Genomic DNA, 22,319 nt, shown 5'->3' on the forward strand with positions numbered 1-22,319 from the left:
TCATGCCACGGCAAGAAGGACGAGGGGCGGAACCTGGGCAGCTAGGGCTTCCTGGCCCCTGACGGTTCCACTCCTGAAAGCAAAGCGCTTTTTAACAGGTGTGGGGCTGAGGGGCAGCCAGGACGCGTGGTCACCCTGGGCCCTCGGGGGGGATGGGCTGTCATGTTGTTGAAGTGGACGCTGGACCGTCCGGTGTCCGGGAGCACCCTGCACATGCAGAGATGGCGTGTCCAGGCCCTGGGTCCCGCTGGAGCAGGGCTGTCCCCCTGTGATGGGTGCAAGTGTAGGTTCTGTCACTGTCCCTCGTCCAGGATACCTGGCCCCGTGTGGCCTCTCCCCAGCCTCTGACCAGGACCCACGTGCTCTTCACCATCGGACGCTGCTTTTTCTTTGCTGACCTACATTTCTGGTTTTGGCTTTTTGTTTTGTTTTTTAATTAATTTTTTATATTTATTTGGCTGCATCGAGTCTTAGTTGCAGCGTGCGGGCTTCTCTCTAGCTGTGGCACGCGGGCTCAGTAGTTGTGGCGCACGGGCTTAGTTGCCCCGCGGCACGTGGGATCTTAGTTCCCCGATCATGGATCGAACCCGCGTCCCCTGCGTTGGAAGGCGAATTCTTAACGGCTGGACCAACAGGGAAGCCCCTGTTTTGTTTTGTTTTTTAATTTCAGTAATTTGAGTGAAGAAGGAGAGTGTGTGCCTATGACACCTGTAGGTGACACACTCCTGGGAGGATTAGTGAGTCCTTGATACAAATCAGGGTCCAGGGAGGCCTCGGAGGCCGGAAGGATGCCCTTGGATGGACAGGATGAAGTTCTGTAACTGCTTGCCCGCATCACACGCTGAAGTCCTGCCAGTGCGTACAGGGAGGGGGCAGCACACGCAGAGCCAGTCACGAGGCTTGTGCTTGGGAGGTACACCTGCGTGCCCAGTGTTTGTGAGAAGCTTTGCCCGTGTCTTAGCATCGGTAAAGCTTCACTTCTCCCGGGCAGCGTGCCGAGGGCTCTTTGGAGCTCATGATCCTGTACTTGATCAGGCTGTCTCTGCACTGGCGGCTGGGATACTCTGAGCCAGACCTGCGTGCCGCCGCCAGCGTCTGCTTCTCCATCTGTCCTGTTTCCTTTCCCCCTCATTCCTTTAGCTATTTCTTCTATTGTTTTATGTGAAAGGAGGAAGAGATGAAAACCAATAAAAATACATGTATCATAGTGTCTCAACATTCTGTGGTTTCTAGCCATGACCCCTGTTTTTTCAAAGCTACTCAGTAAATACTGAATTGAGTTAAATTATATATATATACACACACACATATATTTAAATTTATTTAATTTATTTATTTATTTTGGCTGCGTTGGGTCTTCGTTGCTGCGCGCGGGCTTTCTCTAGTTGAGGCGAGCGGGGGCTACTCTTCGTTGTGGTGCGCGGGCTTCTCACTGCGGTGGCTTCTCTTGTGGCGGAGCACGGGCTTCACTAGTTGCGGCACGCAGGCTCAGTAGCTGTGGCGCACGGACTTAGTTGCTCCGTGGCACGTGGGATCTTCCCGGACCAGGGCTCGAACCCGTGTCTCCTGCATTGGCAGGTGGATTCTTAACCACTGAGCCACCAGGGAAGCCCTGAGTTAAATTATATTTTAAAAATCAGCAGCATCAGTACTGGATTTTGGGGGGGGACTAAAAGTGGGTCCTGTGGTTAAGTGTCATGAACGTAGGTGAACCCAACTCTGCAGTGAAGCGCGTGATGCCAGAAACGCCTGACCCGTCACTTTACCACCTAGAGACACAGCTCCCGTCGAGGGGGTGACGTTCAGCCTCTCTCTCCTTCCTGGGGCCTGGGATCAAAGACAAGGGCATTGGTTCCTGAGCCCTCACGTCCCTCGGAGGAGAGAAGCACTGACCTTGGGGAGGCCACCCTTTTAGGGGGAGCGGTGGGCAAGTATTAGGGTGACCGGAGGTGGCATTACCCATCCTTCAAGGCTGCTCCCTGCAGACACTGCTCTGGGGTCTGCCCGGAAAGAGGGGCGTCGGGCCTTGCCTTCCTAGCGTAGCTGGCAGGCATAGGCGGGGTGAGGTCCGGTCCCACTGACATCCGCGCCGCTCAGACCTGGCCTGGGAGACCCCGTGCTTGGGCGCGTGTTTCTGACGGACGCACCCGAGTCAGCCCTTAGCTATGTGGTTGGCGAGGGCTCCGAGTGCTTAGGCGGGTGGACGTGAGCGCGGGAAGCGTGGTGCGTGTGCCTGCCGCTGGGCCCTCGGCCTGTCCCCGGACCGCCTACCGTCACTTTACTCCTCCAGGCCCCTCCCATCAGCGGTGGCCACGCCTCTCAGCCTGGGGCCGCCCCCGCCGACTGTGTCCCTCCCTGCCGTCGTGCACAGCCTGCCCTTAACCTTCGCCTGCTCGCGGGCTGCACCAGCCCCTGGGCTCTGGGGGGCCTGCCCGCCTGGTCTGGACGTGCAGTCGCCCTTGGGCTGCTTTGTCCCCGGTCGCCAGCCTCCTGGAGCCCTCACCGCTCAGCCGCATGCTGGGAGCAGAGGATGAGAGGCAGTGCCCGGGCCTGGTTCCCGCAGGTCACGCGCTCCCGCGCGACGCCAGGCTCCCACAGCGTGTGGCGTGTGTGGACCACGTGTGTTTATGGAAGTGATGGGCACTTAGCAAGCCCAGAGATGTCAGCTGTCATGACGCCTGTTTATCCTTCGGCCCAGCCACACCTTTCTAGGAATCGATTCCGTGAGTACCTCAGCGACAGTGTGAATTGATGGGTCCAGAGAGCCAGTCCCGGGTACTGCCCGTGACGGCTCGGAGCGGCCCTCCAGGTGGCCCGAGCACGGGCCACGGTCGCTGCCCGGAAGGAGGCGCGGGCGTGTCCACACACGGCTGCGGGAAGCTCCGCAGTTTATCCCGGGAGGAGAAGCGTGTTCACAGGGAGCTGCCTTTTGTGCAAGGGAGGGAAATAGACACACCTTCTATTTGCTTAGATTTTCCAAAGGAAACAGTGGAAGGGTGAGGTAGAGTAACCCCAAAGAGCGACCAGGGAGGAGGGGAAGCTGTGAGGGGCAGGGATGTGGCCTCCAGACGCGCCTCGATGAACAGTTAATTACTTATTAGTGATAACGCTTTGGAACCGTTTATGTGTTGCAGGAAATGGAAACGAAAGTTCTATCTGGCTATGATGCACCGTGTGGGCCACGTGGAGGTGCACGTGGCTGCCCTGAAAGGCCCCTCACCCAGTGCTGGCAGTGGGTTGGGCACACGGTCCACTTAGAGGTCTGCAGGCTGCATCCCTGGTCGGGGGACCTGGGTCCTCCATGCAGGCTGCCCATGGGCCTGAAGCATTAGGAGGGGTGGACGGGGCCCACCGGAAAGGCCGCCGCAGTCCCGGTCAGGAGTTTTGTTACAGTGATGGGAGCAGTGGGCTGGGCAGTCATGGACGGCGTCCAGTCCAAGAGTGAGGTCGGGTTTGCAGACATGGCCGGGCCTGGCCAAGCATTGGTGGTAGAGGAGAGGAGGTGGACTTGATGTTGCACCTTGTCTGGGGAAAGTGGACGGGCCTGGCGGTGCGCTAGGATCGGGGCATGAGGGGGGCTTGAAGGACCAGAGTTAAGCTCTTGGGGGACAGAACCAGACGCTGACGGGGCCACCTTAGCCCTCTGAAGCTGAGAAGAAAGCAGGAAGTGCGGGGAGTGTTAGGGTCCCCAGGGGCGCTGGCCCCATCTGCCCTCCCCTTCCCAGCTCCCCCCCAAGGGGGGCCGCGCGCTCTGTTCTGAGTGTGTACGTAAATTACTCTTTATTAGAAAACAAGCCTGTCTGTGCAGGGGAGGAGGGGTCCTGGGGGAGCATGCTGGTGGGCAACAGGGTCTGCAAAGAGAGTGAACCCGGGTGAGGGTCAGGTGCTGACCGTTTGCCTGGGTCCCGAGGACTTGACCCAGAGCGAGGCAGCAAATGCCCGGAGGCCGTGCCTTGCACGCGCTGCCCGACGCAGACAAGGGTGGTTTCAGCCACTCAAACAAGCGCTTTCCGGGAAGCCTCCACCGCAAACTCAGACCAGTTCTGTCATCAGTGAGAGCTGTTGGATCAGGTCAGCATAGTCAGATTCCTGAAAAGGTGATGAACACCGAAAGGGCTCAGTAAGTATCGTAGGAGAGCTGTCCACGCATGACCTGCACCAGGATGCCCGTGGGGGTTTCCTGGGGCCGCCCTATCGAGGCACCACCGATAGGACAGGAGTCTGTTCTCCCCGAGTCCCAGAGGCTGGACATCCAAGGTCAGCTGGCAGGGCGGGCTCCTTCTGTGGCCGCGAGGGGGCTTCTGAGCCAGGCCGTGCCGCCACGCCGCCCGCCGCCCGGCTCTGGACGTTTGCCGCGGTCCTTGGCCTTCCCCCGTGTGCCGTCTCCAATTCTCCCCTTTTTACAAGGACACCGGCTGTCTTGGACCAGGGCCACCCCTGTGACCTCACTGGAACTTGGTCACCTCGGGAAAGACTCTGTCCCCAAATAAGATCACATTCTGAAGTCCTGGGAGTCCGGCTTCAACGTGTGAATTGGTGGGGACACAGTTCAGCCCGTCATGATCCCTGCTGGGCTGTGATGGAAGGCGTTCAGCCTGTGAGGAGGGAATTTTAATTTTTCTAAGATTCTTTGGTCAAGAAAGGGGTCTTTGTGTTTAGTTGTCAGTGACTTTCATACTTGGTCAACTGATAGATTTTAAGTCAAGCTGGGGGAGGGTGGGAGCGGGCATCTCAGCAGACCTTCTGTCCCGGCACTCCTGGCCCCGGCCTGAGCCCCGCAAGCCTGCCCTGTGTCCGCGCGTCTCCTGCTGCTGGGCCAGCTTCTGCCTCAGGCTCTGGTCTCTCCTGGGCTGCTCAGGCCCTCCCTCCGTCCACTCTTCTACTTGTGCATTTAATTTTATCTACCGTGTTAAGATGCACACACGAAAGAGCCTTGTTTTTCCAGCTCGCACGCTGAATGAGCTTTGTGGCTCTGAGCGTCCGGGCTAAATGTCCTTACTGGGGGAGTGAGTTCCAGCTCAGAGGTTACTGGAGGGAACCCCAGTGTTTCCACGCCTGCTCCAGGGGTGACTCCCTTTGTGAGGCCCTGCAAATCCGTCCTGTGTGTTGTCTTAACACTGAGCCCTGAGCGTTCCCGTGGGCTGGCGGAGATGGATGGATGGGTGACCAAGGAACCTGTTATCTCCCCATAATTATTGTTTAAACAAACTCTGTGAGGTGAGAGCGTCCACCTGTCATTCAGACAAATATTCATGTCTTTGTTAGCCTTGGCCCAGGGTTGACGCATCCAGGGAATGAACAGGGAGGCTTAATTTATTAAATGCCTTGTTGCTGCTTGGAAACAATATTTAGAGATGACACACAACTAGTGACAATCGCGGATTTCTCTCCGTAAATGCGTTTCTTGTCTCTTCACAGGGATCTTCGCTTTAACAGAATCAGAGAGATCCAGCCGGGGGCCTTCAGGGGGCTGAGAAACTTGAACACATTGTAAGTCCAAACATTGTACTGGGAGCCGGTAGAAAAGAGATATCAAAATTATCACACCAGGGGCTTCCCTGGTGGCGCAGTGGTTGAGAGTCCGCCTGCCGATGCAGGGGACACGGGTTCGTGCCCCGGTCCGGGAGGATCCCTCATGCCGCGGAGCGGCTGGGCCCGTGAGCCATGGCCGCTGAGCCTGCGCGTCCGGAGCCCGTGCTCCGCAATGGGAGAGGCCACAGCAGTGAGAGACCCGCGTACCGCAAAAAAAAAAAAAAAAATTATCACACCTTTCCCTGTGGGTACATCCCGAGGCTGGGCTCTGAGAAATCATCACACCTTTCCCCTGGGGATACATCCTGAAGGCTGAGGGACGTCAACCCCATTGCCCGCTGTGGGTGGGCATGGCTGAGAAGTTTTGCCGTGGAGCCTGACAGAGGGATTTGCTCGTTAAGATGCCAGGACTGGGTCCCAGGCTTGGCAGCCGTCATGGCCTTTGTCCCCGTGTGTCTCATCTGACCTCTGTGAACCTGTCCATCCTCTGGGTGTGATCCAGGCCTGTGCTGGTCACGTCTCCCACTGCAGGGTCGAGGGGATGGCCCTCCTCTGAGATAGTACGGGCCCTGGTGGGGTTGGGGTGCTGTCCAGCTGTGTCCCAGGGTTTAGACCCCAACTCCAGGCTGCCATGGGCTGTGCTGAATGCCGTGGGCGGAGACGGGTTCTGGCCCTTCTGCCCCAGGAGGTGACTGTTCTGTGCAGGCCCTGGGGGTCAGGAACGTTCACCACTGCTGTGTAAGCCTTGTGGGGGGGACACGGGTGGCTCGGGCCCAGCTCCCTCCCTGTGAAAAGGAAAGCTCCACGGTGAGACACCCACCTCCGGGACACCCTGCACCTCCGCGAGGGCCTCCCAGCTGGCTGGCGGGGAAATGGAAGAGACGTCTCTGTGCAGGAGAGAGGGGACTGCTTCTCCACTGTACGCAGAGCTGCAGCAGTGTGCGCTGATGTGGACCAGCGCCCTGAGGAAACCTGCAGCCGGGAGCATCCAGCACCAGCAGTGCTCTTGCTTGTGTTAATTTGCGTTTAGCGAATGTCGGTATTAGGTCTGTGGCTTAATCGTAACACGATTCAGAAGCGTGTTGTTTTTTAAATTCTTACTGAGACTTTCTTTCACAGGCTTCTCAACAATAATCAGATCAAGAGTATACCTGGTGGGTCATTTGAAGACTTGGAGAATCTAAAATACCTGTAAGTCATGACCAGTTCTTTACACCAGAGTCTGTTACCTGTATTCGGACTGTTTACTCACTGAGCTAAATATTGTACTGTTCATGAATTATTGTGAATACAGTCATGTGAAAAAGAGGTTTTATTTCCGAAAGGTGAGTGAAACTTTGGTTGGGACTTTTAAAGTGAGTCGTTATCAGTATAAAGTGCTACCTTATGTGATTTCTAGTGTTTATCTGCTAAGCCTTAAGTAGAATAGGTTGAATAAAATTAAAAACTATAGCCTCTGAAAATCATCCTCGGGTAATAATGACGCTTCTTGAGATGGAAGGTGGTGAGTTATGTTCAGCCGCCAGTGTGAACAGCTGACATACTTTGTGGGATCTGAGCTTTCAGGGGTGGGCGAGATGTGAGATGGGAATGACAGATCCCTCTGGAATGTCACTAATTCCTGCTGATTTTCCCTATCTTCCGCCAAGTGATTTCACCTCTTATTTTTATGTAGTTAAATTTTATTCTACCTTTAAAAATTGATTTGAATTAATGAGTTTATTAGCATTTAAAACATCTGCTTGTTGAAGTCACTTTTGCAGTTAGAAAGTGACCTCGCCTGGTTCAATACCTTCACAGGCACTTATTTTGAAGTTGGAAACTTTAACAAAACACTGAATACATTGCTGGTTCTAACAGATTAGAAGTAAGTATCATGTGCCTTGAGGAAATTACTCTTCATTTTAGGACTGTTCAGCTAGACCATTTTAATGAGGGATTGGTATCAGTGATTTGGGGGGAAACGTGTGGCTTAAGTGAACCTGGATGTCTCCAAGTCCTGTTGAGTTTAGGTGAGACAGTGGTTATGAGCAAGAGATAACATTAACTCTTTATTAAATACATCTTCGTCCACAAAGAATCTGAAAGTGTCGTGTCTACACACTTTTCTCCATCACTTTTGATGCAGTATATTAATTTTTCATTAACAATGTTCACACTAAGCTTTGTTGCTCAGTTTTGAAATGAGGGAAAGGTCTTTTCATTTAGTTACTTACGTTTTGTTTTGGTTTCTGATTTTAAGCGCTGTGTGAGCCCCAGAAGAAAGCCTGGGTTTCTCAGAAGCAGAGTCCGTTAACTGAGAGCCAGTATTTGCAGTGCGTGTGCATGTTTAGTCTGTTTCTAAGAAAACAATTTTTTTACTTTATTTTTTATTTTTTTGGTTTGAATTACTTAAGAGCAACTTATCATTTACCCTAGTAGTTAGGGATACTTCATTTTTCACTTAAGACAGTTTTTAAAAATAATACTTTTAAACCTCGTCTGTTGACGGGCTTCCTGTCAAGGCATCCACGTGCCAACCCTTCCCCCTCCCACCTGAACTCATCCGAGACACCCACGCGGTAGGTTCCAGGGTCACCGGGATGGGCTGAGCAGTGGGCGGGGTGGGGGGGCGGGGGGGGAGATGGACCGCTGTGAGAACAGACACCAGGACAGGGATGCAGCTGTGGCGGGAAGGTGTCCCGTGACCCAGCCTTCTCCTCCGACTTCCCAGACCACGTCGGGAGGGTCCATCCTGACAGGCACTGACTTAGGAGACCGTGCGGTATGCATCTTCAATGTTTAAGAAGGCTTCCACAGTTTATTGATTATTGCAGCCTTGGTATTTATCTAATCAGTGCCAAAGTGTATTTTTGGAGGTTGAGTGTTCCTTACGTGTTGGAGCTCCAGTGACTTCTGGTAAGGAATACACCTTTGCCTTCATTAAGCTTTCCGGATGATGAAAATTAACCCTTCAGGTAGTTAGAACTCATATTCAAAGGGTCAACTCTCTGATGAAGTAGAAAATTATGTATGATTTACTGTTAGATCATGATCAATACCAAGTTATTCTTAGGAAAACAGATTACGCTCCAGTGTCCTTACCAGCATGCATTCATATGTCCTAGCTTGGTTCAACTGCATGTACTCTTTGACAGGATTCCTTTACTCTCATCTTCTTGAAGTGCATGCAAGGTGATGTCTGTGTTGATACTTTGTTTTGCTTGTGTGTGTTTAAGAGACAGGCACAGAAACCTTTGTTCAGACTCACCTCCTATAGGGTTAGCAGTAGGAGAAACAGCTCACACCTGGACAGGAGTTGCACGTGTGAGGCCCTGTTCGAAAGCTCTCTATATATTGGTTGAATTTCAGTCATCCTGTGAGGTCCTGCTATTCACTCCATCTTACATACGGAGAAACTGAGGCAGAGAACGTTAATTCTTGTTCAAGACACACAGCCAGTAGGTGGCAGTTCAAGGGCTCAGACCCGGCAGCCTGGAGGAGTAATGTCTGTGCCAGGCCTCTTTCAGGCACTGGGCCTCAGTTTCAGGGGGAATTCTGGCTGGCTTGTGTTAAGGCCTGTAGTTCTTGCTGAAATCGTCTCAGCAGATTTGCACAGAGAGAGAAGGGAAAACGCTTGGAAGGATTGCAGCGATTAAAGGCAGCACAGCAGGTCCTGTTAGACTGGGCCGTGCACCAAATATTATTAAGTAAAACGCATGTCCTGGAAATGAAGTAGGCGACGTTACAAGCGTTGAGACAAAGCGGTGTCGTTTATTAAGTGGGTAGGTAGGTGAGAGCCCAGCCACCGAGCACCCAGTGTGTGGAGAAGGATCTGCCTGGGTTACACTGTAGGAAAGGTGTGGACTTCGATCCGTCCCTCTGCCCACATCAGCGATGGAGAAATGCCCGGGGCAGGTGTCTCCACGTCTGATCCAGACGGCCGCGGTAGACATGTGTTCTGAAGTCCAGGACAGATGGGTGGACCCCACACACGTGGTTTTGTGTTTCTGGTGGAATTGGATACTTTGGCGTGAAAGTCTTCACCCTTGATGGGTTCCTTCAGGAGCTGGCCAGCTTCTTCTGGAAAGGACGGGGCAGTACACGCGTGAGGCTTTGAGGACCATACGTCTGTGTTTCCATGGGGCACGAAGTCAGCCGTAGACCACAGTAAATGAGTCGGCATGGCCGTGTGCCAACAGAACTGTATTTTCGGACACTGAAATGTGAATTTCACGTGATTTTCATGTGTTTCGAAGTATTTCACCATTTAGAAACATAAGCACCATTAGCGTGCAGGCCGTAAGGAACAGGCAGTGGGCCCCTCGGGTGCCCCTTCTGCTCAGCCTTGGTTGCTTCTGTTGTAGGAGAACGGGATTCTGAGCGGAAAACAGAATATGTAGTCTTCGTAATTTAGTCTGTAATTTCTATTCCCCAGATTATCTCTGGGCATTTTGAAACTGTATCAGTTACAGGAGCCTATATTCAATGCATTTGACCTGTTTTTCGGGAAATGATTTTATTTTCTTCAGGCTTCGAAGCAAATGCTTTGTCAGCTGCTCATAAGCTGTCCTCCAAGAATCTGTGAGTTTCCTGAAGACGTGGCGGTGGTCTGATCATCTCCGGTTGGAGGTTTTCCTTAGAAAGGGGAAGGGGAGCCTCCTTGGAGGAACTGTACCTACTGTGTAAACGTTCTGTTTGTATCCTAATACGATCATGAATTTGAAAACTGTCTCCACGTGCCAACTGAATTCTTCCTTCCACCCTGAGTTACGGCCTGGCGTGCGTGTGCTAATCCTCCCGTGTTTCTTGTTTCAGCTATCTGTACAAGAATGAGATCCAGTCAGTTGGCAGGCAAGCGTTTAAGGGACTTGCCTCTCTAGAGCAACTGTAAGTGCCTCTCCTCTGCTCTGCGGTGTCTCAGATTTCACCTGCCCTTTGCCTCTTGCAGGGAAAACTAGGCCAAGTCTGCTGTTTGCACGATGCATGTCTGTGCTCCGGGGGCGTAGGGCTGTGTGCATGCAGATGACAAAGCCGTGGTCCCTCCCTCCTTCTGACCCCGCCCATCTGGGCAGCCACCCCACCCCCTGTGCCCTGCATTCCTGGGGCAAGGACCAGTAACACCGGTTGACCCCTGTCCCCATGGTGCTTCCAGTTTAACAAGATAGACTTGTAAACAGATCTGAGCAAGTAGAGGTCTTTCGCGGACCAGGAAGTTGTTTTCCTCGTACAGTATTTCCTGTTTGTGAATCTGCACGTCCGGTTTACTTGCGTCATTCACGATGTCATTATTTTGGAGAAAATAAACTTTTCCATGTGTTTCCAGTTAGGGGACGCTGGATGTTGTTTCTTGGGCTGCGTATGAAGGAAGTCCTACTTTGCTGTGAGGTCAGCATGCCCATTTGAAGTAGAATTCCTGGTCAGAGGCATTTTCTGACTGTTTGCCTGGCGGGTCACCCGTCCATCAATGGGCTGGAGTCATCCCGTGTCAGGCAGTTTATTCACGGGGGTGCTGCAGCTGAGGATGTGGTTCGTGTTTTGTTAGTTGGCCGGACATGGAAACATCTCCAGACGCCTTGAGGCAGAGCTGGGGAGGCCTCACCTGAACCAGGAGCTTCCGAAGCACACACAGGGCTCTTGTTTTCAGATACCCATTTGTTTATCCAGCTGAGAGCCACTTTCCCGAGCACGGCTCGCCGTGGACTGGATTTAGAAAGAAGCTGTATATGAGGGGCTGTGCACCTCGGCTTCAGGGAGAATGACACAGGGATCAGATCATCACAGAAACACCTGGGAGTATCTGGAGAGCCCCCAGGTGGAGGGAGGGTCCCCGGAACACGTTCCTGCATCTGACTCAGTTTTAATGGATCTGGGGCTGGGATTTACACGTGCTGTCAGGTGTGGAACTAGGTGAGGCCCATCGAGCCTTGGGAGGGGGTGAGCGGGGTTATTTTTGAGGAAAACAGAGGCAAAGTCTGGGAGAAATGAGGAGGGAAGGGGAATGGCATCCACGGAGCGCCGAGTGGGAGTTGGTGACCAAGGTCCTAGGGGTTCGGGACAGCATCCTGAGACAGGCTGCCTCCAAACCCAGGATCAGGCGCTGGGAGGGAGGGGTCTCTGCTGCTGAGACTTAGGGATGAAGGGAGATTGGGACCCGTCCCCGCCCCTCAGGGAGGCACTGTGAGGGGGAGGGGAGCGTTCCCCTAGGAGCGCGCTCAGATCTGCCCCCGCCGCGTGCAGAGCGCTTCGGGTCCCCATCCTTGCGGGGCCCCCCATGCCCAGAGCTGGCACATGTGGGGAGGCTGGTCCCGAGCCCCGTGTCTGCCCAGCACGTCGGCTCTCGCAGGCCTTAAAAGATAAGCGGAGGCTTATACAAATGTTTAGAGTTTATTTGAGCGAAATCGATTGGGACAGAGCCTCAGCAACCGGCCGTGCGTGGACACCCCCTGCCCCAGGGCTGGGGGAAGACTCCTGGAACAGGCGCAGATGCAGAGCAGGGCACTTGGTGACGGGCTGCAGCCTTGGGCCGGCTGGCTGCCCAAAGTGTGTCCTTAGCTCTGGTCTCTAACCCGGAGGCGCTGACAGGCTCCTTAGGCCACGCGTGAGACCCGCCCCGTCCAGCAGGCTCACCTGGGCTCCCTGAGAGGCTGGCCGCGGGCAGGGGCGGGGACCGTGGGCGGCGCTGGGGGCTCCCTTCCTGCCTTCGGCCCGTTTTCCTCCACCATCGGTAGAGGGGCCACAGCCCAGGGAGCCTGTGAACCCTGAGCCCCGCAAGGCAGCACCCGCGTCCGGTCAGCCTCCCCCTGGCTGTCGGCACGTGGATTTTTAAGCAGCATCAGGTTGGGACCGGCGTGTCTTCCCTTCTCTCCCTCCCTTGGCTTCGCCCCGGACCCGGCCGGCCGGCCCGCGGTCTCCGGAGCAGCGCGGCTGAGCGCGTCTGCTCCCCGTGTCTGTGCTTGATGGCGTGGCCCCAGGCTGCTCCACGGTGGCCGCTGGAAGTGCACGTCCTGCAGAGTCAGGACGGGGCGTTTCTGCCCCCGCCATCCTGCCCTCAGGCCCCCACCCTCGCAGGGAGGGCGGTGGGCACAGACCCAGCCCCCACCAGGCTGCCTGCCCGCGGAGGACGGTGGGCAGCTCTGAGGCCGCGTGGTCACCACGGTGGTTCTCTCGGCGAGCTGGCCCAGGGCAGGCCGGACACCGACAGGACAGGGCGAGGGACCCTGAGGTTCCATCATTTCAGAAAGTCAGTGAAAGGCTGTACCTGGTGGAGGGAGTGTGGAGAGAGCTCTCCTTTGCGTGGGTTTGTGCTGTGACCCTGCTGGTCCCAGCGTCTCGTGAAGACACAGCCTGGCGTGTCGGGCCAGGTCCCTGTGTGGCAGGAGGGGCTCCTGCACGGGCACCGATTAGAGGGGGCTTCCGTGTATTTCTAAGGCAAAAGCCCACCAATTTTCAAAGTGAGAAAGGCGGTATGCAAGACAATGAGAAGAAATTAGTTTTACGAAAAAATGTGTAACTTACGGCAAGAAAGAAGTATAAGCGGAAAGAAACGGAAGTATAAGCTCTGGATGGTCGATGTAATTAAAGGACATTTGAGGAAATACATTATTTCGCTTAACTCAGGGCCAGGTTTCTTCTGTAGTTGCTGTTTCTGTAGCTGAAAAACAATATACCCAATGTCACCTTGAAGTGTAAGTCTCCTAAATCCGTTTGTAAATTAAAAGATTGGAATGAAGGCATTCACGTACCTGCGTGTGTGGTGTAATGAAGATCATGTTGATTTTTTTCTAGAAAGGTCCATGTATTTGGAGAGCTGAGTGTCCCTGGCTTTCCCCGCTGGGTGGGGAGGAAGCCCGGTCGGTGTGCTTGACCCTTAGTCGTATTGTCCAGTCAATCATTTAAAGTCTGCACCCAGTTTTCCGTTGTCTTTAATCTTCCTATTTGATGACTGCGTTTGTTTTCCATACAATGTAGGAGATCTAGAGAGTTATCTATTGACGTGTGTATTTGAAATGACTTAGAGAACAAATGTTTTCAGCAAAACCCTATAGATCTATAAAAAGTATAAAATGGTTTAAAATTTGTTTCTTTTTCCCATGTTTAAAAACTCCTCTAGATACCTGCACTTTAATCAGATAGAAACGTTGGACCCAGAGTCATTTCAGCATTTGCCGAAGCTGGAGAGGCTGTAAGTGGTGTTGGTTGCCCCTCTTTCCCTGCGGGTCCTGGAGCCCGTGGCTCTGTCCATTTCCCGTAACAGAAAGAACACCTCTGTCTGTTCAAGCAACCGGGAAACGTCTCAGTAGGAAATCTGTGCTCTCCTCTAACAGTTCAGAAGTGGGAATAGTGATAAAATAGAAAACAATGTAGTTATTTTCTCTACTAAATAACATTGTTCTCAAATTCATGTTTACGAAACAAAGGCAGTCACGGGGATGTTCTCTGAAAGCTGAGTTATTTACCTGCTTGTACACTTTTCTGCACGTCTAGGGAAGTATTTTAAAGCATTGCTGTGGTTTATCGCCTCTTTCAACAGGTTTTTACATAACAACCGAATTACACACTTGGTTCCGGGAACATTTAATCACTTGGAATCTATGAAAAGATTGTAAGTATAATAACCCTTTATGCTGTCTTTTCAGCAAAGGCTAATAATTTCTCCATGTCATATGCATTTACCTGACCCCTTTTACTGGGTATTTCAAAGAAGAGTTCATCACAGTCCGGATATGAATTAGGAAGGGAGGGTGGATTAAGCCGTCAGAACGCCAAACCAAGACCGAGCTGGCTTGGAGGAATGTGGCAACAGGAAGACGTTTTTAAAAATCAATTTTAAATTCCTCAAATTAATCTTTAATTCCATGTTACACATTGTACTGGTGGAAATAAAATTGGCCTAGAATTAATCGCAACTGTATTGCATTCCTTTTATTTAGGCATGCACGTAACTGAATTCTGTCCATTCTTAGGTCTGTAAAAATAATTTATCTTTACACTGAGTAATTTCTTATAATAGCTGATGGAGAAAGCTATCTGACATCTTTTGTGTGTTTTTCTCCGAGCTCTTCAAGGCCATTGTTTTTCAGTTAGGTATTACTGAGAGTGTACAATGAACTGGACTTAAGAAAGAGATAGAAAAGTCAAATTACCAGGCCTGGGCCCAGAGTGGCCTTTGTTTCTCTCTTGAGTTAAGTAAGACACAGTTTCCTCACTATTTACGATTTTTTTCTTTATAGGATAAAGAAATCCCTAGCCAAACTAAAAACTGCGTTCTAGGGTGGCAGGTGAGAAACACTGCCTGTTTGGTAGATGAGAGAGGGTAGGAAAGAAATTGCCAGGAGTTGCCAAGACAAGCTCAGGGCACGTGGGGGTCACCCGAGTCTACAGAAGGCTGGAAAGGTCCTTCTCCGTCTCTGCCTCCTTTTGGGCCTTTTGATGGTCTAGCACTGCCCTCTGCATCTGCTCGGCCTGTGAAACCCTAGGTTTCTCGGCCCCAGTGAACCTCCCCCTCCCCCCCAGACGGCAGAGGGGAGCATGCAGTCGGGGGCTTCCTGCTCTGGCCGTTCGGCCCAGGGGCCGCTGGCCAGGGCTACACACCTGCTCATCCACTGTCACTGGGGCCCGTCCTGAGCACAGAGGTCCTGCCGTTTATTCAGAGGGGCTCTGGGGTCAGCGGGCGCCGGAAAGGTTCTGGGTCCCCCACGGCCTGCTGACCTGAGGAATCGGCGGGGGGGAGGTTCTGTCATGTCTGCATTGAACCCTATGGATTCCACGGGACGTGCTCATCAGAGCTGGCTGTCCAGACAGAGGGCCAGTTCTGCCTGCTGCCCCCTCCGAGCCAGTGTCCTGGAGAAATGCAAGTGGGAGGTGGGCCATCACGGGCCCGCCTCCCTGGGGAGCTCTGGCTGGCAGGTGTGAGCTCAGTGGACGCCCGAGGGCAGCCCCTCGGCTCTGATCCCGGGGAGCTCCCTCTGAACGGGGCCGGCCCTGCTGCCACCTCCTCGCTCTTGGTTCACGTCCCCCCGTTACACTCCTTACCTCGTGCTTTGCTGCATAAACGGTCGTTTCCGAGGGAGGAGATGACACCCTGCCTGTTCCGCTTGCTGGGACGGATGTGTCCAGCCCCGTGGGGCGCTTTCTCCCGGCACTTAGTTCAGCAGCTGAGATTTGTGCCCTGTGGGCTGACTGTCCTTTAGGGCATATTTAAGGGTTAAATGAGGTAGTACATGATGACGCAGCGCCAGTGGTGGTGAGAGTTCGGGAGTAGTTCCGGGTGGTGGGGATTTCTGCATTACTGATTTTACGAAGGCTCCTGTCTTGTGCTTTTCATGAAACTTCCCGGACTCGTCCAGCACGTGTCTGTCCCTCGGTCTTGAACCTAAAATAGTATTTGATTGCTCCTTCCACCACCCTTTATTTGCGTTATTCGGGTTTCCCCCGCTCTCGGGCTCTTCCTTCTGCCGAGTGTGGATCTCTGCTGGGTCCCTTGGTCGGGCAGGACCGGGTCAGATTCTGTTGTCTGCGGGCCCCGTCCCTGCTGGTCAGTTCGGGTCTCCCTGGCCCGGGTCAGCCCTTGCCCATCCCCTGTCTCACCGGCGTCCTCACCTCCTCGTAGGCGTCTGGACTCCAACGCGCTTCACTGTGACTGTGAGATCCTGTGGCTGGCGGACTTGCTGAAGAGCTACGCCCGGTCGGGGAATGCGCAGGCAGCGGCCACCTGTGAATACCCCAGGCGCATCCAGGGGCGCTCGGTGGCCGCCATCACCCCAGAGGAGCTGGACTGTGGTGAGTGAGTCCCGGGACCCAAGCCCGCATTGGTGTCCAGAGGGCATAGCGTGTGCAGCCCTGTCTCCAGCTGTCACTGGCTGATCCCACAGATCAGGTCTGGGTGGGGCCTGACCGGACCCTGCTTTACAAAGCCCGTCTCTGTAGTACCTGTAAGAAACTAACTATCTGGTAATAAACTTGGGTTTAATTTTCAGGTTTCCCTGCAAAAAAAATAGGCACCTGAAATGCACCACTACCTGTTGCTCCTTCCAGGCCTCTGCCTCTAGAGGCTGCAGCTGCCTGGCTGGCAGGACCCACGGGGGGCTGGGGGGCGGGGGCGGGGGCGGTTTCCGGGGGAGGGCGCAGGGCTGCTGGCTGGGAGCCGGCAGCCTCCTGGGTCTGGATCTGGGTGGTGGCCACGCCCAGTGGCCGTAGGCCGAGTTTGTCTGGCTTGTCGCACCTGTGCACTGCTTGCGCGTACGCAGTGCCTCACGAAGAAACACAAGAAAAGGAGTGAAACCAAATCTCGCCGGACGAATCTTCCTGATAAACAAACGCCCAAGGAATCCAGCTTTTCTTTTAAGTTTAGCACTTTTGCGGGGGGGGGGGGGGTGATGCTAAAATTAGGTTCTCCAGAGCATCATTATTATTTTCAAATATTGAAAACAGAATTAATTACTTCGAAGGTCACTCCATTTCACAGTAACCCCCCCCCCCGCAGTTATGTAACTTCACTCGTCGCTGTTTGTAACGCTTTACGAGCGATCCCCGTACAGTCAGGCTCCTTTGCCTCTAGTGTGTGCAGTGACTGACTTCAGTCCCAGGGCCACCCTGTGGCCTCCGCGCGTCGTGCCCTCGTCTTTGTAAGGGCTGCTCTGCTGGCAGGGGTCCCTCAGGATGGGCAGCAGTGCTGAGCTCTGTGCACCCCGTTCTCCAGACTGTCTCCTTAGGGTCGGCTTCCTGGGCAAAGGACGGGTGGAGAGGGGGAGGTTGCTCCCTCTGACCTCTGCCCTCTGGACCTGCTCGGGGGTCACGACAGGTTCACTTCCCTGTGCCCACCTTGGGGCTGCCCTCCTGAGTCGGCCTGGGTTCTGCCCACCTCTCTTCTGGGGGAGGAGCGGACCCTCCTCCCTCAACCCCACCCCAGCCCAGCTCCGACCTTGTCAACAGGGGCCAGGCTGGGGTGACCGAGGCAGTGGTGCCTTGAACTTTCTGAACTCCCGGGGCCTCGCGGGACGCCTGGGGACGATGCCTCTGCCCTTAGTGTCCTGGCAGGTCCTCGGTTGCTGCCGGTCACTCGGGGTCACTGGGGGGCACTCAGGAGGCTGGTCCTTCCTCCAGCTCCTTCAGCACCATTGCCTCTTCCTGGAGACAGAATGGAGAAGCAGAGCTTTCTCCACGTTCCCAAATTCAGCACGTCAGAGAGGATGGCGAGTGGGCGAGTGTGGCACCAGGGATGAGCGGTGGGGCTGGGGGTCCTCCGGCTACAGCAGAGGGAGCCGCAGTGTCCAGACTGGCATGGGGAGCAGGGCGCCTGGGAGTGGAAACGGGAGCAGCGTGGCCTCGGGGGGTTAACGTGGCCGGCGGTGAGTCCGAGGGGTTTCCTGTTGACGCTGTGCAGTAATAGACACGCAGACGGCCTTTTGTGGCTGTTTAAGATGCCAGGTGTTGTGAAGGCACTGTGCACACACTTGCAGGCACGTGCACGCATGTACACACACACAGGAGCACACGCATTTGCACGTGGCAGGTCAGTGAATACATCTGGGCTGAGAGGGGTCAGCTCTCTGAGTTTCCTGGTTAGAAGGTGACCAGTCCAGCCTGCTGTGAGGACACAGAGAGGACAGTCACCCAGCAGCTGGAGTGCAGGAGGGATGCCTCTCTGTGCTCAGTGACTGGGTGGCCGTAGGGACCGCAGTGGGAACCCCACACTGAGATGGTCCCGCGGTTGGGAGCCCCTGGCCGCACCTGCACAGCCTCTGCCTTCGTGGCGGCTTCAGCTGAAAAGTGCCACTGTCTGTCCTTTCATTCCCTAACACTGTTGACTCATGAGTGTCCGGCTCTCTCGGGGGGAGCGCCCACTGAGGTCGTCACCCGGTGCTCTGTCTGTCAGAGGCTCAGTGCCACCGGTTGCCAGGGTTCTCAGCGGGTGGACCTCAGAGGCTGGCAATGCTGTGTAATTCGGCTCTAACACCGTCTTCTCCGTGGAGATGCCCCCCTGCCGTTCTCGTGGGAGTGATTTTGTCTCGAACAGAAGGGATTTGCTCTGGGTTCTTGTCACGTGATGGTTTAAGACCAGGAAGGCCTGCTTTCCTTTTTGGTGCAGAAAGGCCGCGGATCACGTCGGAGCCGCAGGACGCAGACGTCACCCTGGGCAACACCGTCTTCTTCACCTGCAGGGCTGAGGGCAACCCCAAGCCCGAGATCATCTGGCTCCGAAACAAGTAAGTGGCTCCGGACGGGCCGCCGGGGGCGCCGGGTCCCATTGCATCCAGGTGCCGGTGAGCCACGGCCGACCCGCCCGCCCTGACCCTCCTCCCTGGAAGGAGAGCACGGAGGAGGAGTGCTTTCCGGGCAACCTTCCCGCTTTGAAGTCGCCGCCGGGCACATCCTGGCCTCTGCGAGGCGCGCGCCCCGAGTCACCCTCTGCCGGGCTTGGTCCGGGTCAGCGAGGCCGGTCATCACGGAAGGGGCAGTTACCCCCGTCCGGGGAGAGGAACGGGACGGAACCGGGGCTGAGGTCCCTGCGTCCCAAGGAGGTGAGGGGGGTCCTCCCTGCAGGTGGCATCTTCAGGGAGACCCTGTGAGGTGAACGCACGCACTTCGCTCCTGTGCATTTGATTAGTCTCCGGAAACCCAGGCCTCGCCTTCTGTCCACAAGCATCTTGGTATGGGGGGGGTGTAGTTAGATCCCCGCGGGGCCCGGGGGTCCGACCACCGAGGGTCGTCTGGGTTGAAGGGCGGCACCTGCACGCATCCGCTTTGAACCGAGTCCTGGGCAGGAAACCTCCGCGGGAGACCACGTTGTCGTTGTTGCCCCCGTGCTTATTGTAAACGCTAGCACCCCGGCCTGTGCTCACTCACCAGCAGAGCCTCCTGTGGGTTCAGTGTGGCCCGAAGAGCCCCTGGCTGGGTTTAGTCGCGATGGTGAGAGGAGATGGGCCCCTGACACCAGCTCTCGAGTCCAGCGGTGTTTGCACAGGAGAACAGGGCAGCGAGCCTGGGGGGTCACCCGAGATGCACCTGCCATGGAGGCGTGGAGTGGTTCTAGGCCTGACTTTGTCGTCGACCTAGTGCAGCTGACGCCGGGCTCGGGGCCAGAGCTGTGTGGGGAATGTGAGATGCTGGCCTGTCCCCAGTGCCTTGGGATCTGGGACAGCTCTGAGGGTGGCAAGAGGTAAATTCCAGAGCGAACACGGGAGAGCTTCCTTTGGGGAGTGTGCGTTCAAAAGGCAGAGAAGCACAGATTCGCTCAAGGCCAGCACACCTGCATTTGTGAGTGGTCACACCCACGTTTGTAAGCCAACACTTGGATACTAAGAGTTAACATCGCAGAGCCAGTCACGGCAGAGGGAGACCCAAGGCCCCAGGCCTGCGTCTGGTGCACGGCTGCGCCCCGGGGCCCATCTGCAGCAGCCCAGCCTCCCCCGGGGCTCACGGTGTCTGTGGGAAAAAGCTGGGCCACATCAGGAAGAGCCTCACGTTTGGGGCCTGAGAGGCCTGTTGCCTCCATCCGGAAGTGCTCGTGAAGGACGGAGATGCCAGTTTTGGTGGCGTGGTTGGCACAGGTGGAGCACAGCATGAGGGAGGGGGGCGGGGAACCGGACAGCGCCTCCCGCGGCCGGGTCTGTAGCCTGTGGGCACCTGGATTCTGAGAGGGGTCCTGGGGAATCCCTCGAACAGTGGCGGTGTTGTTCTAGGGACGTTTGTAATCTTCCACTTTTAATAACTTAAATGTTTCTACCCCTTTGCCTCGAATGGATTTGCCAGAAACAAAGGGAAAGTTTTCCTGTGAATTTTTTCCACTCTGTTCATTTTTTCCCTTTGGAACGAGGACCACTTTGAAACATTTGTAGGTTGAACATGTAAATGATAAAAGTGAATATGTGAGTTAATTACAGATGCAAATAAACACAGTGCGTAAACACTTTTCCCAGAAATGCCGGTAAGTCAGCCTGCTGGGAAGGACAGTTTCCAGGAAGGCGAGTTAAGGCCCCGCATCTCCAGGTGCTGCATGCCTCCAGGCTGGGGCCTCCGCGCCAGGACAGAAGCCCGCCGCGGGGGACCAGGTGTTTCCTTGTTTCAGAGCCTGAGCCTGCCAGGTCTGTCTTTCCAGTAACGAGCTGAGCATGAAGACGGACTCCCGCTTGAACCTGTTGGACGATGGGACCCTGATGATCCAGAACACGCGGGAGACAGACCAGGGCATCTACCAGTGCATGGCGAAAAACGTGGCCGGAGAGGTAAAGACGCAGGAGGTGACCCTCAGGTACTTCGGGTCTCCAGGTACGTTGAGTGCTCACTCAGACACTTAGAGCCCACCTTCTTCCCGGTCCACTCCCTTCTTTGTTTGCACCTGGTGGTAAAAGACAAACACCAAGGTCTCCCGTTTAAGCTGCCGCAGCAGGGTCGGCTCAGGGTCATAGGTGACCCCCAACCATTGCCCTGGTCCACCATCAACCCCTGATCCAGGACGGCCACTCAGAGTGGACAGTAGAGACAGGCGCTGCTGGGAGCACAGTGCAGAGGAGCTGTGGACACCTGGGCAGACACGTGCCCCGTCCCCCGACACCTCCCACTCACGCTGGTCCCAGGGGCTCCTCTCACTTGTTGCCATTTGGCAGTGGCTCTCTCTTGTGCTAAGGGCTTTGGCTGTTTTTAAAGAAGCCAGAAATCGGAATTTGTATGCAGAATTCACAGGTCTAAAATATTGGCACCTGAACTGAAAAGATTGTTTGAGCCAAAGGCAGCACGGCTGTGGCCTTGATTGGCCTGGGTCCCACCAGGTTACAGACCCCGCCCTTGTCGAAGTGTTGACTTTTGGAGCCTTGGTCAGAAGAGGAGCTGTGGCCCTTGGAGCAGAGCCCAGGGTGGGCCTGATCCCCCGTGGCTGCTGGAAGAGCACAGGTGGCCAGGCCGCCTCCATGGGCCTGTGTCATTGTCGTGTAGGTGGGCCAGGGTCTGTGTTTCCCTCATGGTTTATCAGTTCAGGGCATTGCAGTGCCCTCAATCCCAAGATAAGTGGTTTGTGTGTTTCTTTGATTAGATCCTAGTACAAGACCTTCGTAGCACTTGGTTCATCCCAGCATAGGCACAGTCAAGATTTACTGATGAATGAGAGTTCCCAGCTGTCGAATTTCCCTTCAAGGGAAAGTGCAGTGCATATATTGCAGCCACATCAAAGCCCTTTAATCCCATGTTCCCCGAGTGGAACAAGGCGTCCAGCATCTTTGCAAAGTCACATGGCTGTGAACGTACCACAGATAAGTTAGAGCTCCCGGTCACAGAAGGGGCTTGCGCTTAATTTGTCAGGCACAGGGAAACCCACAAAATACTGAACAGAGTGGTGCAGTTCTGTAGGTATGTGTCAGAGGACAAAAGGCAGTAATAGAACATAAACAGTGCATTTCCTTAGCAAAGTTGCTGTGTTAGCGGAATAATTGATTCCTAGCTGGGAATATTAAAATCTCTCTGTGGCCTGAGAGTTCCAAATCTAACCCCTTTTGATCTGAATTTTTGTTTCTCTCTCGGGCACGAGAGCCTTCTTTAGTGCACTAGTCTGTGCATGTTGGCACTGCTCCCTAAAATGCACATGGAGGGTCTCCTAAATCCGTGACTGGAATGTCACTGCAGAGTGAGTAGGTCAGCCAGTGGCAGCCTGCCAGCCTAGACTAGGGGCTGCCAAACCTGGATCACTGCCTGTTTTTCCAAGATCTTTGAAGTAAAAATGTGTCTTGGGCTTCCCTGGTGGTGCAGTGGTTGAGGGTCCGCCTGCCGATGCAGGGGACACGGGTTCGTGCCCCGGTCCGGGAAGATCCCACATG

At 54.7% G+C, this 22,319-nt stretch overlaps 1 protein-coding gene across 2 annotated transcripts in view; it reads left to right on the forward strand.

The window, feature by feature from the left end:
- Window positions 1-22,319, forward strand: part of PXDN (peroxidasin) — a 67,548-nt gene that overhangs the window by 18,623 nt on the left and 26,606 nt on the right. Inside the window, exons 2-9 of one of the 2 annotated variants that reach the window (XM_033437524.2) lie at window positions 5,419-5,490; window positions 6,652-6,723; window positions 10,330-10,401; window positions 13,625-13,696; window positions 14,045-14,116; window positions 16,124-16,293; window positions 18,602-18,719; window positions 20,612-20,781. In XM_033437524.2, coding sequence (XP_033293415.1) covers window positions 5,419-5,490; window positions 6,652-6,723; window positions 10,330-10,401; window positions 13,625-13,696; window positions 14,045-14,116; window positions 16,124-16,293; window positions 18,602-18,719; window positions 20,612-20,781 — 818 coding nt within the window. The remainder of the gene's footprint in view (window positions 1-5,418; window positions 5,491-6,651; window positions 6,724-10,329; window positions 10,402-13,624; window positions 13,697-14,044; window positions 14,117-16,123; window positions 16,294-18,601; window positions 18,720-20,611; window positions 20,782-22,319) is intronic. The other variant, XM_033437525.2, reaches the window with a different exon arrangement.

This window comes from Orcinus orca, chromosome 13 (assembly GCF_937001465.1).
Source record: "Orcinus orca chromosome 13, mOrcOrc1.1, whole genome shotgun sequence".
NCBI classification, from domain to species: Eukaryota; Metazoa; Chordata; class Mammalia; order Artiodactyla; family Delphinidae; genus Orcinus; species Orcinus orca.